General features: G+C 39.8%; 1 protein-coding gene across 11 annotated transcripts in view; it reads left to right on the top strand.

The window, feature by feature from the left end:
* TSNARE1 (t-SNARE domain containing 1) overlaps window positions 1-14,783 on the top strand; it is a 462,499-nt gene that overhangs the window by 403,868 nt on the left and 43,848 nt on the right. For 7 of the 11 annotated variants that reach the window (XM_042036002.1, XM_042036003.1, XM_042036006.1 and 4 more), the window contains one exon: window positions 11,657-11,728. The exons of 3 other annotated variants lie outside the window; for them this stretch is intronic. In XM_042036002.1, the coding sequence (XP_041891936.1) occupies window positions 11,657-11,713 (57 nt within the window). In that variant the 3' untranslated portion in view covers window positions 11,714-11,728. Of the gene's footprint in view, window positions 1-11,656; window positions 11,729-14,783 lie in introns of those variants that run through there. One more of the 11 variants, XM_042036009.1, reaches the window with a different exon arrangement.

Here is a 14,783-nt window from a genome sequence, read left to right as displayed (position 1 = left end):
TTCTTTCTTTCTTTCTTTCTTTCTTTCTTTCTTTCTTTCTTTCTTTCTTTCTTTCTTTCTTTCTTTCTTTCTTTCTTTCTTTTCTTCTTTCTTTCTTTCTTTCTTTCTTTCTTTTATCATTTCTATATATTTTTTATCCCATTTTTATAGAATAGACACTGTTATGGGTGCAAACAGTGATCTGTCCTGATAATTTAAATCTAGAGCAACTACAATAATTTTAATTGCATAACTCTGGTTTTACTCTGCATTAGTTTGGAAATGTGTTCCATCACAGTAATCTGCAATAGAATACAATTTCTTTTAGTGTAGTTAAATATTCCTATCTACTGGAAATTACAAATCTTATCAACAGTTGACTACATCTAGACATATTTTAATCTAAACCCCTTTAGTGGAGAAAGTCAGAGAACAAAATATTCTTACACTAAAACTCCATTGGAAAAGTAAAATTAATCTCCTGTTAAGAGATCCATGTCTTGAGGGAAGTGAACTTAGAGATACTAATGAAAGCCCCAGGAAAAATATAATGCTCTACTTTTCATCATTAGTTGTGAAACTAATTATTGAGCTTCTAAAACAAGAGTTGCTCTGCAGCAGTAGAACTGGAGGCAGGACCAGAATTGAGTTCTACTGGAACAAGGATGATTTCTGATCTTTATAAGTGGTTCTTCATCTGGGTTAGCCCAAGTGGTGTGCAGCAGATTTCCTATTTATGCTTTGAAGATTTCTAAACCAGGATGTTTTCAGGGTTTCCATGTCCATAGAGATAGATACAATTCTATTTTGAATTTTAATCCAAATGGATTTTTAAAAAGTCTGTGGATATTAAAATATCAGTGGATTTAAAGACCACCTCAAGAAACAGGTTCATATAAAGCTCTCTTACACACTTTAGGGCGATTGGGAACAGCTGGAGTTTAATGTGTAACAGCTCTGCATGACTTCAGAGAAAGTAAAGGGAGGAAAGCAAGTGAGGGAACTAATTACTAAATACTCTGGTTGGCACAGGACATATCACTGAATAAAATCCCAAATTTGGTAATGACTGGAAAGAACTTCCGTTTAACATCTCTTCAAAGTGTTGGCTCCATGCTGGATTAGTAAGGAGCCAAAAGAAAAAGCACCAGTCACTCCATTCCAGTGTTTTAAATCCCACTTGAAGGATATTAAAGTTAGGCTTCTTTAGCTTCCATGACAGATGATAAAAAATATGAAGGTCACTATTCAGGGAATTAAAGAAATGATGCCATTAATATCTATTATCACTATTTATTGTTTTGATCATTAGCATAAAAAGTATTTTTACTTTTTTTTTTTTTTTAATTGGTTGGTGTTTCTGCTTTTGCAATAATGATACTGAATTAACAGTTCTTCTCAAAAGAAGAATTTTTTCCTAACACCACAAATCAGACACGGTTTGGACAGACAAGCCCATTCCTTCTATAGGGGAGATCACTTGATGAATCTTGCAAAGTCAAAAGCAGTTTTCCCTGTGAGTTTCCCAAGCAGTTGTGCCATCATTAGCTGCTGGCTCAGTGCGTGCAGAGAGAGCAGCTGTTCAGGAGAGCTCCCAGCCCTGACTTTTGCCTGTCGAGGGCCCTGCCATAAGTGTGTCACTGCTCCCTTGGAGCAGTTTTGTCTGGCAGAGAGAGAGAAAAGTGTCTACAGCGAATGCAGAGAAGCTCCTGAGGACTTATGTCTGAACATTTGTTTGCTGACACCTTAGGAAAATAGCCCAGGAACTTTTGGGTCACATTGTGCGCATATTGGAGCAACACTGCAGCTGCTCTTTTTGCTGTTCCATCAACATCAGTGACCATTTAAAAGGAAAGTATTGCAGGAGCAGTCTGAGAGAAGCCTTTTTGTTAACAGCAGCTTTGTATAATGTCAATATTTCAGCCTAGACAGACCTTCTGTGCCCTTCTTTTGACTCATTTGCATGAGTGCACACTTACCCAAAGTGACAATCAAGACTGTTAGAATCCTAAGTTTTAAGTTTTTTTATAGGAAAATAGAGGTGACAAACTTTGAGAAAGATGCTGCATGTATGTGACAGCTGGAAAATATGGTTTCCAATAACAACTTCCTCATCTCAATCCCATTAGCCAAACAAAGAGAGAATGAATGATGACTTGACTGAGCCCTTTCCTTGGAAGAAGTCATTGCAGCAGAGGGTGCCTACCCCATTACCAAGACATATTTCTGTCAGACAAAGGTACAGGACTGAGCACACAGACTTGGCTGTGTAGATTCCTTAAATCCTGTGGACTGTGATTCATTAGATTCTCCCAGCCTTCAGCAACTTGAAACTCAAAGCCTTACTGATACAGGAGAAGAGTTATTTAATCTTTAATAGACATTGATTCGTTCCTTTTTTGATAATTTGACCACTTGGATTTTGAACCATCGTAAGCTTCTAAAATATTAAATATCGTGAGCAAGGAGTTGCACTCTAGTTACAGTCTCCATGTAATCTTGAATGTACAGACAGAAAATCCATAGAATCGTAGAATGGTCTGTGTTTAGATGGGACCTTAAAGATCATCTTGTTCCAAACCCCCTGTCATGGGCAGAGACACCTTCCACTGGACCAGGTTGCTCCAAGCCCCATCCAAACTGGCCTTGGACTCTTCCAGGGATGGGACAGCCACAGCTTCTCTGGGCACCCTGTGCCAGAGCCTCACCACCCTCACTATAAAGATTTTCTTTCTAATATCTCACGTAAGATCTTGGGCAGTGTCTCCTTAATGGGGCTCTAGTCCATGTAAAAAAGTAATAATCGGGCTCCAAGTATGTGTTTCCTGAATATGCAACTGTCTTGTTTTGAATTTAAATTGAATTAGTTGTCATAGAAAAACAGAAAATATTGGTTTAGTTTGGATTATTTTTCCCTTCCCTCACAGTTACAGCTTTCCTTGTGTAATTCATTTATGGGTTTCTTATATGATTAAGTGTTTTATGTAACCTGATCAATGAAGATGAGGTTCAGACAGATGATTTTACACAGCTCATCCTTGGTGTTTGTTTTCCTTTCAGAACTTATGTTTTTTGAATTGGCTGGATTTTTTTAGTCCCTCGTGCACTACGCTGTCCCTGTGTGCTGTTCCTGTTGCCACCAACAAATGCAATCACAGCCTCTGTGTGTCAGGCTCGTGAGGGCCAAGGTGGCAGAGAGGGAAAGACTGACAAGTGGCTTTGTGGCACTTGGCATTTGCAGGTCTGTTGTTCCTTCCAAGCAGGAGACAAGTCTGGGCACCCTCTTCTGACACACACAACAGAAATTCTGACATTTGTCTGGTGCATCTCTCCCTGGCAATGTCAGGTTGCTAAAGCACAGCAGCTCCTACTCAGTGTTGAACAGAGAAATAATTTAACCTAAGGAACACTGTAAATAAGGGCAAAGCACAGACAGTTCTCTTTCGTGGCATTCCTTTTGCTTTTTAAATTGTTATCACAGGGCTTTACTTGGTGTCTCTGTTTTCACCACACATCTCTATATGTGGCTTAATATGTGAGTGGCTGAGTGTTCAAGCTTGTTTGGCCCTTTCAAGCTCTGTAAGGGTCATAATATTTTTGGCAGCTGTCATTGAAATCCTAAAATAATTCACCCCTCTGCCCTGGCTGTGGCACTGCTGCCACGTTTGCTCTGCAGTACAATCTGGAATCAATAGCTCTGCAATATTTTTTTTTTCCCCTGTATCCTATTAATTTGAAAAAGTTCCTACATTTAGAGTCAGGTGTCAATTCTTGTCATTTCACTTCTGGTCTTTTAGTCTATAATTAATTGCTCCTATCCTGGCATCCCTGCTCAATTGTTGCTCTGGCAAGAAGACTGAGGTACATCCTGATTCTGCAGTAAATTTTTGCTTCAAATTTAAGTTAGTCAAAAATGAGATCTGAATTTTCACTGAATAATATATAATGGGCCTAGGTTTATGATCTGCCCAATTTCTTAAATTAGGCTAACATTTGTATTCTTCAAGACCTTCTTGATTCCAATGGCCATGTCTCCACTTCTCTCTGCTAAATTATTTCCCTGACAGCACAATATAATCTCTGCCATGAATGCGCAGAAGAGAGAAATGATTACTAGAAGAAAAAGAAATTGTAAGAGACAAGAGTCTGCTTTATGCAAAAAAATCCTTCAAAATAACAGGGCAAGAAAGGCAGAAGTGCCAGGAGATAGGCAGATTCATTTCAGAGTTTTTACCATTGAGACAAACCTCCAAACAGATTAATGTTTGGATGGGACATCACACCATCAGGTTACTGTGTTTTAATGTGCTTCAGATTATGATTGTTGCCCATCTTCACGGTCTTTGACCTTTACAAGCATCACATAACGCCAGGTCATTAACTCTGTGAGAGAGTGAAGGGAGGATGTATCACATTACCTTTGCTTAAGAGTCGATGTGCAGGCAGTTCCTGCAGCTCAATTAACTTGAATTCATTGATTTGATTCCAAAGTCAGTAGGACTCTGGAACTGCCAGCAGTTTTCTTCGTCCCATCTCAGGTTTCTTTGCCATCAGTAGGAAAATGGGATACTCCCGCTGAATGTCTGTGCACGATGCTGACCCTTCTGATGGATGCCAAGTCTCTGATCTGAACTTCCCAAAGCACTCTGAAGACAGTAATTATTTATGCTTTGTAACTCCTTTAAACTTAAACCATCCTGACACACCTCTAAGGACCTGGCAGAAGAGGGAGATTTTCAGCACCCACAGTTTGAACTGTGAAACAGCACAAAAATGGATGCACTGATTCAGACCAGTGGTTTGTCTCTCACTTATTGTCCCATTCACAGATGTTTAAGGAAATAACATGTGAAAAGCTGATATTTCCGCTAGAATTGTGGGCAACACCAGCCCAAGTGTGGCTTTAGGTGGCTAAAATTTCAGTTTCAACTTGGAGAAGAAAACCTGTTATAAATGTATGTCTAAAATATTTGAATGAGTCAGTGCCAAGTATCCTCTTCCCTATGGATAGTCTCAGTTCCTCAGGAGCAGCGATGTCTGAGGGAGGGAGCAGTTGGTGCTCGGCTCAGGGAGCAGTTGCAGTGATTAATGGCTCAGGAGGGTTCTCTGAGGCATAAATCAGTAGCCCCAGGAGAAGGGAGGATTAAACTTTTTAGAAGAGCAACACAGAGTCAGAAACTGCTCTCACGTCACTGCACCACTATCAGCTGATATTTTCAGCTGGAAATTCTGGAATTATCTCTCTCATTGAGCCCCAAAAATACACTGAGCTTTTGTTGTTGTGAGGGACAAGAGCAAAGATCAGCACAAGAGAGTCCATCATTCATCCTGGTGCCCATGGACTTGCAGTGAAGTCAGTTTGGAAATGTGTGTGGTTCTTTTTGGTAAAGCTAAAGGAGTGAATTCCTCTGCGGAGAGCAGTTCCTCTTGGCCTGGGAATGATGGGAACATGGATGAGGTTGCTGCCACTGGGCGCAGAGCTTGGTGCTTGGGGGATCAGGGGTGGCCAGTTCTGTTCTAGCCTGTATTGATCCAACAAACCCCACAAATTCTCTATGTTTCATCATCATTCCAGTCATCTCAACTGGCTGGACGTTGCCTGTCGATGGGAAGTAGAGAATAAATCTTGTTTTCCTTTGCTTCCATGTGAAGCCTTCACTTTTGTCTTATTAAACTGCCTTTACCTTGTCCAAATGTTTTTTGTTCCATTTTATTTTCTCCACCCCCACCCCTGCTGCAATCCTGCTGAGGAGGGGAGTGATAGAGCAGCTTGGTGATCACCTGGTGTCCAGTCAAAGTCAACCCACCACAGATTCTCAGAGGTTTCCTTGGGAATAGGGCAGCACAAAGTTCATCAGAGCCATTCTCTACATGACAGTGTCCAAGCTGCTTGAAAGTGTTACTTGACTATTATCCTTGGTGGTGGTGTCAAAACAAAGTAATTTTGGATCAGTGCTCTGTGGAAGAAAACCTGAAAATCAGCACAGGAGGTTTTCTTTGGCAAAAGTGTGTTAAAGAATAAATATTTTGTCAGTTTAGCTGGAAAATCTCATGTCCCAGCAGGGCAGACTCTTAGAAAGGCAATACATCTGTGATTATTTCTTAAAGAAGAAAGATGTTCAAGGGGACAGTGTGTTTGGTGTTGTGCCTCTCAGAGTGAGGTAGATGGGAAGATTGTTCTGTTTCTTTAGTGCCAAAATTCAAATGCTGTCTTGGGATGTTCCCCAGGTTGTAAAGAGTTTCAGTGTCAGAGGAAAATCATTGCAAGTGATTAAATGTACTCTTTGAATTGCTGTGCTTTGTCCCAGCCATTTCCTCTGAAGCCCTGGTGGTGATCCCAACCTTTTTTTGGGACATGGCCTCATCCCACGATGTGCTGCAGGTTGTTAAATTCTCCTTTGCAGCCACGTGACTTTTTCCAAGCAGCCGCAATGATCTGGGAGTTATTCTTTAAAACTGAGAGTGACGTCAGGCAAAGGGTAGAGGGCTTCTTCAAGGGTGTTTCTGTGGCCTCCTTTTCTTCTTAGGAAATAAAAATATAAAAATATAAAAATTCTAAAATCATAAAAATAATATAGAAATTCTAAAAATCCCACTTCTCTGCATCCTTTCTGATGTAGTGGTAACCATGTCTTTGTTAGCTCTCCACCTGCTAGAGATGAACTAGAAATGTCCACATTTTGGTAAAATATCTTTGACAATGTATAGTCTGTTCAATATGTAGATACTAACCTCCTAATTGCCATCATCTCTCTGATGTGAGATTCTCAAACCAGCTTTAAAAAGAGAATTATAATTCCATCCCACTCAGTGAATTTTCTGAAATATTCCTTGCAGTTTCATTAAGGTTTAAAAGGAGTTGGAATCTGCTTCACAACAATCACTCGTTTACAGAATATGCTTCAGCTCTCAAAATAGGCTCTTTAGATGTATCTGGAAAAGGAGACTTTTGACTTTAGTAGTCAGCAATCTTTATTTCCTGAGTAACTGCTGGAGAAATAGTGTTTTTACTTTTGAGTTTGGTATGGAAGGTGCTTGAGATTTGACAGATCATGAATTCCCCAATTAACAGCCATATTTTGACACTGAAATGGGAATTTTACATTTCGGTGTTGCTATAAATAAACCATTTAATTCCTCTCACAAGTAGGTCACCAGAAATTACTGCATTTGTGGGGCTTGTACACGGAGGCACCATATTTACAACTGTGCGCCTCAAATGGATCTCATCATCCCAGCCCAGAAGGTGGGCAAAGCTTCTTGTCACTGAAACAATGAGCAAGGTGGCGTGGAGGAAGATCACCTCAATTTGCTCATTAGCGAGGTTGATTGAATTACCTCTCGTTAGCTGAACTGCTGTGGCTGTCCATGCCCAGCCTGCTGAGAGTGCAGAGCAGAACGCATTAGTCTCGATGTCATGTCATCAAAACTTGCTAAGAATAATGTCCCAGCCATTGCTGCCTCTCAGCTGACAGGCAGTAACTCATTAAACAGCAATCATTTGATCCCTTTTCATTGTGTGCCTGCTCTTCAGATATTAAAAAAAAAAAAAAAAGCTGTATCATCTGTGGAATATTTTCAAGGCATCTGCTTTCTCACAGAATCCTATCCAATGAAACAAGAGTTTCTTTCTTAACCCAAAAATGGAATTTCCTCTATTTCAGTTCCTGCAAGGATTGGGTTGGTGGATTTTTTGGGGTTTTTTTTTGATATAGTTCTGTGTCTTCTAAGAGTTTCCTCTATGAAGAGGCATTCTTGTTGATTATTTGGAACAAAATTGTTCTCAGTTTTACAACTGCCATTTGTATTATGTTTACAACAGGAAATTAAGGACTCCAATTAAGTGTTCTTACAAGGCAGATCCCAATGACCAATATTTATTTACATTTTTTCCAGAGCACAGTATCAAAGAAACAATAGAGAAGAAATGTAATGCAAGAGAGGAGCTATAAAAACTCCATTTCAACTTGTATGAACAAATTTGGGTATTCACTGGCCTAGGAAATCTTCTCTTCTGACACTCAAATATTTCTGTGGGGTGATAGGCACAAAAATTCCCTGGAATCTCTTTAATTTGTAGCAACTTCTCCTTTAGTGAATTACATATTTCAAATAATATCTTGTTAATGACCAGTATATGGCAAATATATTTTCCAAGCTTATTAGTACAGAAATAATTGCCAGTGGCTGCTATAGTTCATTAAGGCTTATTTATTTTATAGTTCATTAAGGCTAATTTTATCAGTACAAAATATATTTTAATAGCCAGTTGTCCTTTTTTTTTTTTTTTTTTTAATGTTTCTCTGCTATCTACTACTAGCAATCATTTCTGATTTTCTTCTTTGGTCCTGGATAATTTTCCACTGTATTTACTGTGAGCTACATAGTGGTGGCTTTTAATCAACAGGTTTTCTGGGCAGTAGCAGATGCTAATCTTGAGTCAGGTATATATTAATTTACATCTACTTCTCCTGGGTCAAAAAGGGCTGGTATAGTTTATTGTTTAATATAAACAAAGCATATCACAGTAGCTTGACATACAGTTAAACTCACCAATTTTCCAGAGATAATTGGAAAGCCAATTTTCCAAGCTGGATTTGAGTTAAATATTTATTATTTTTTTGTTTGTAACGAGCTGTTTTATGGGAAAGTGAGTTTCCTCCTGCCCTCTGCTCAGTGTCTGGCTCAGCCAGAGGGTACCTCATCCATGGCACACCTGGATTCAATATCTGCCAGAGAGAAGCAGATTTTTCATGGCTCAGGTTCTCCAACAGATCACCAGGGAACATTCTCCATCTCTAATACATTCTTGATTTTGATCTGAAGCGAAACTAAAGAGCAACTTTACCTTAAATCTAATCGAATTATCTCAGAGACAGAACGATGCTCAGTTTGGTAAAGGGAACTCACATCAGCTCAGATATGGGAGAGACAGGGAGGAATCAATTTCTTTTCCTTACATCTTTTCCACTTTCAATGAATACTTAAATATTTATTGATGAAAAGACCAGAATTGGAGTGCACTGCCTCTGATTCCTGTCTTTGCTATCAAGCAATGGCACTGTGCCTGTTTAATGTCTGTCTTAGCAGTCATTTACACCTTTGGAACAGTGAAGCAACTTCAAAACAGATTAAATGGTGACCTCTCTTGCCTGTCTCATACCCTCATACCAGCAGGAATCCAGTTCAAATCCTTACTCAGGGTTTAAGGCAAGGTCTGGATTTGAATTCTCATTTAACCATCTAAATTTAAGCAGGAAGGAATATTGTGAGGAGCACTAAACTCTTCTCCTTCACTCTTGTGGGATTAAAGGGACCAATGTGACAGCATTCAGGAGTACTCCAAGGCAGAGCCATTTCTGTCCTACGTTCTCACAGGGATAAAGCAAAATTTGAGTTTCATACAACTGTTGACAAACATAGGTGAGGAAAGATCATCACCTTAGGATTTCTTTTCTAAAACTGTGGATATACTGAGTTTTAGAACCTGCTGACATTTTGGTGCTCAAGTGACAATTTCAATTCAATTTTCTGTTGTGGGTGGTTTTTTTAGGTGAACTCAACATTCATTATTTTGCTAGAGCACACACAGTGTGTATGCACACACACACGCACCTGGAATCTGGGGTAATCAGCAACACTAAAAAAAATCCTGAACTTGGTCTGTGGAAAAAAACGCACAAAAATTATTACAGCTGGGGATAAAAATAAAGATTGCTCCAGCTATGAAGAGGAATCAAAGTGCATGAGGTTAACACACAGCCAGCCTTCCCTTCCATTTTCTTGGAGCTGAAGGACTACCAGGATTAGGTATTATGTGCATGAACCGGTGTGTGTATGTGTGTTTTTCTGTCCATATCTGTGTCAGACAGGATGACAGAGCTGGGGTTGTTCATCCTGGAGAGGAGAAGGCTCTAGAAAAATCTTAGAGCACCTTCCAGTACCTTAAGGGGGCTGATAAAAAGAAGGGAGAGGGACTTTTTTTGTAAAGGCAGATAGTGACAGGACAAAGGAAAATGGTTTTAAACTGACAGAGAGCAGGTTCAGATGAGATGTTCAGAAGAAATTCTTTACACAGAGGGTGGCAAAGCACTGGAAAATGTTGCCCAGACAAGTTGTGGCTGCCCCATCCCTGGAAGTGTTCAAAGTCACGTTGGATGGGGCTCTCAGCAACTGGATCCAGTGAGTGACATCCTTGCCCATGACAGTGGGTTGGAATGAGATGACCTTTAAGGTCCGTTCCAAGCCAAGTCATTCTGATTGTATGATCACTTTCTTTGCTAAAACCAGTTTAGTTTCACAATAAAATATGGTGCAAATCAGATACTGTTGGTTTCAGTTGTTTTAGTTCAAAACAAAGAACTTTAAAATTACTCTCCATTGCTGTGAATAAGCACTGAATGCTTTCCCTTTGAAATGTTTTTCTAAGCCAAAAAGGTGGCCATTCTTTCTTTTGTATTATTTATAATGAGTAATCATGAGGGCTGGTTTTTTCTGAACACCCGGGAAGTTAATGAGCTTACTTCCATGGGAACAGAAAATCCCACTGTGAGTCCATACAAAGCGTTTTTTCTGGTACGATCTTGAGTGGAGAAAAGTTGCTCAGTAGCCAGGAAAGCAGATTTTCATCTTCCAGGGCACTGCACCACTTCTCTCACCCACTGTGAAACTGAAATTGAAGGGACCTTTGAGACCATCTCGTTCCAACCTCCCACCATAAGCAGGGACACCTTCCACCAGACCAGGTTGCTCAAAGCCCCAGCCAGCCTGGCCTTGAACACTTACAGAGAAGTTTCAGTGCCTCATCATCCTCACAGTAAAGACTTTCTTCCTAGTCTTGAATCAAAACCTGCCCTCTGGCAGTGTGAAGCCATTCCCTCTTGTCCTGTCCCTCTATGCCCTTGTAAAAGATCCCTCTTCAGCTCTCTTGGAGCCTCTTTAGGTACTGGAAGGGGTTTTAATGTCTCCCCAAAACCTTCCCTGCAGTTCCATGTAGAGACACACTTTGGTTTTGTAAGACTCTCATGTTCATGAGGGCTCTTTCTCCTGCCAGCCTACGTACAAGTTCTTCATCCAGCCAAAGCTTTGCGCACGATGCTGCAGCTCAGAGAACCAAATCCCTTACTGAAACGTTTTGGGAAAGTTTAGGCCTGCCAGAAATATTTTGTAAGCCTGTCTTAGGCTTTCCAATGAAAGGCAGGGTTTTGCTCTCTGTCAGATTTTGATTTTTATTTTTAATCTCCTTTTGATGAGCTTCCTATTGGGTATTTAGCTACTTACAGTAGAAAGTTATTTTTTAAAATTGTGGTTTCCAACAAAATAAAACACACCCTCTTCACTTCAGAGTCCTTCTTGCTTTCATTTTTCTCTGCTGTTGCTTTTACTCTTGACATTCAGCCTCCTCAACAAGTCCTGATATGACACTCCATAAAATCTTTATCCTGTCAAAGCCCTGCTGTGAGCATTGCCCAGTGCTTCCAGAATTTGCATTTAGCATCCATTCATATGGCTCTATTGGTGGGGCTTTCTTATCACTGAGTAGCCCTCCAACTTTATATGAAAGGGCACAAAGTTAATGAAAACAGCATTAAAACTCGATTAGCATTTAGTGAGATTACTAAGACTTGTTCTGAACTTAATATTAGTTTCAGAATTTTTTTTCTTTTTTAACTCACAGTGTCCAGAACCAGAGACAGCAGAAACAGTCCCATCAAAGAGCCTGTTTTGCAGGTGAGGATGTTATGTCAGAAGGAAGGGAAAACTTTGATTTTTAAGGGGGCTGTTTCAGGGCTTGGGAAAATTTCTGTGTTATTTTGTCCTTTTGTCTTTTGACAGAAGAGCCACTCATTGGAACTGATGTTTCTTTTCTGTACATTTTGACTTCAATTCCTGGAGAAATGAATCCTAGAGGAAGGAAGATCTCTTGAAAATGTCACAACATACCCAACTTATTTTAGAGTGTTAATGAGGATTTTTCTCCAGACACAAACTTTGCTTGCTGTTGCTTTTCTTGGGGGAGAAGAAGAGTTGAAAACTCAGTGTGATGGTGGTACTGACAGGAAAATTCCTGCCATGCAAGTGAAAAGCAGACTAAAGGATGCTTGAGTATAAACACTCGTGTATTCTGCAATCATAGCCCTTGCTCTAGCTCAAGCAAGACCTCCAGGGGCCTCAGGTGTGTTGCTTATTTTAAAAATACCAAGAACATTTCTCTGGCCTCAGGGCTAAATTACACATCTTTGTTACTTAAGCAAATCCTGCAGTTCCATAGTGCAGAGTAGCATCTCATATTCCTTCACTCTGAGTCTTGTCTGGGTCCTGTGTGATTCTTTTGTGGTCCTAAAACTTTTTTATACATTTTTGTTTTGTTTCTGTCTCTGGAAGTACCCACACTGTTACACTCTGCTGGTGAGGATGAGCACTTGAGCTAAGAAGTGCCACAAAATTTTCTGCAAGAGGTGTAGAGATTTTTTAGCTTCAGCTGGGAAGCCTTTTGGCAGAGCTTTGGTAGATTGTGTCTGAAACTTCTGTGTTTGAGTCATCTCCAGAGAGACAGCAAGGAGAGGTGTATTTGTGGTAAGGTTTCTCAAAGGCATGGTGGTGTTCAGCAAAGGGAGAGGATAGAATAATATGGAATGGAATGGAATGGAATGGAATGGAATGGAATGGAATGGAATGGAGGTTTGAGGCATCCACCCCTAGGAAGACTCTTGGGTAGAAGGAAAGTGGTGTGTTCTGCTTGAGAATGTCAGTTCTACCATGGGGAAACCTTCAGGTAGCACAGATTTCACATATTTGACTGCTCTGATGTTGTAGAGGACCAGTGTGAGACACAGACATTGACAAAAGTGAAAATACTCCTGCAAGAAAAACAACTCCAGCTGAGGGACTTCACCTTTGTCTTTCTATAGAAGAAAACCCCAAGAAACAATCAAGCAATTAGGTTTCAGAATGCACAAGACCTATATTTTATTTTCATTCTTTGTACTGAAGAACTGATTTGATGACTGATAAGGAACTGGATGGAGAAGTGACAATCCCAGCTTAAATCTTGATTTTGACATGTTTCTTTCCATGGGAAAACAGCCCATTTTTGTGTTCATTTCTTTTTCCCAGATTTGGTCAGTGGTGTTTGGACCAATTGTTTCAATTATATGTTATTTGAGTCGTTTGGGTCAGTTCTAAAAATGAGTGTAAATCTCTGACCCAAAGGTGGGTTTTTATGTCAAATTCACTGAATGCTTCCACCCTCACAGATAATACAGGAACATTAAGAGAGGTCGTATAAGGACTTAGGCTGATAAAAGGACCCAAGGAGAAGAGCTGGACAGAATAATCTGTCATGTGTTGAGTCAGCTAATAAAAAAGGTAGTTACTTAAAATGTCTACAGGCACCAAAGTGTAACGGAAATCTTAGACAAAGGAAAATAATTGAAATTACTATGGACATAATGAGAAATTCACTATCAGGTTTTGCAAAGCCTGAAACCAAGGGTCTGATTCACAAGCAAGAAGCAGCAGAATTGCATGTAGCCAAGTGTAAAAAATAATAAATTAAAAATGGATTTATAAAAGGGTATTGCGAGGGCTGGCATTAAGTGAACTCAGGTTGTCAGTTCTGGAACTCAGTGAGAATCCAGGTACTGTTTTTTTTAGAAATATGAATTGAAGCATTTAGTGCTGAACAGTGCTGTTTGCCTCACATTCCTTTCATGGACTGTAAACCTGTGTGCTGAAGTGAAGGTGGTGTAACACAGATGTAAATAAAAGCCCTGCATGCCTTTCATCCAGCAGGTCTCAGCTTACACTCTGAGCACCCCTCTGAGGGGCAGAACTTTCAATATTCTTGTTTTAAAGGAAGTAAAACTGAGATATAAAGAGATTAAGTCACTTGCTGGAGGCTCTTGGAGAAGCACAATTGTGTCGGTTGCTCCCAAGCTCTTGCCATGGAAGCTCAAAGAGATTTTATTTGCACCACACTCTTTTCAAAGTATATGTTTAGATAAATGAAGGAAAAATATCTGTGGCATAAATCTGACGATTTCAGCAGAAGTGCTTTGGGGATTAATTTGATCTGCTCATTTCTGAGTAGATACCAGGAACTCTGCTGTGTGTATTTAAAGAGCACTGGTCCCACCTATTGGGGCTGCTGGGGAATTGATTGTATTGGGTTGCAGTAAGTCATTGGTCTTCATGCTGATAATTTTGTTTGGATTTAGTAGTGTTTCATTATTTTCCACCCCAGTATATTTTTCACCATCTGAGGGATTTCAGGTGTAAATGTATTCCCCCACCACCAACCTCTACTAATAATTTCACTTCTGTGTTTGGGTCAAATATTGATTGTGACCCCTGCATGAGGAAGGTGTTGATACTTAACATCAAATTTTCTTTCTTATACCTCATTTCATGCCAAAAAAAAAAAAAAAACAAAAAAAACAAAACAAAACAGACCTCTGTGTGAACCAGCTGTAAGGACTCCCAAGAAAAAGCAAACTGAAGTCCAATGAAGAAAGTCAGATTCATCATCTTGAACTTGTCCATCTAAATGTTAAATTTTCAGCCTAAGTGAGCTCTCTGAACTCCCCTTTGGACAGTCAAAATTGTAGCTTTAACCAGAGTCTGAGCAGTCCTGCCTCTCTTTTAATAATATCTCAGAGAATTAAATAGTTTTTGGAGCTGCCTTCCCCTTCCCCTTTGCACAGGTCTGGATAAATGTCCTTTGGAAAACTGAGGGGAGGAGAGAAGAGAGAAGAAAAGAGAGAAGAGAAGAGAAGAGAAGAGAAGAGAAGAGAAGAGAAGAG

Source organism: Corvus kubaryi, unplaced genomic scaffold, assembly GCF_017639235.1.
Source record: "Corvus kubaryi isolate FWS band 111438036 unplaced genomic scaffold, C.kubaryi_AGA036_p1.0 37385, whole genome shotgun sequence".
Taxonomy (NCBI): Eukaryota; Metazoa; Chordata; class Aves; order Passeriformes; family Corvidae; genus Corvus; species Corvus kubaryi.
Note: the sequence above shows the minus strand (reverse complement) of the source record. Positions and strands in the feature narration are given on the sequence as shown.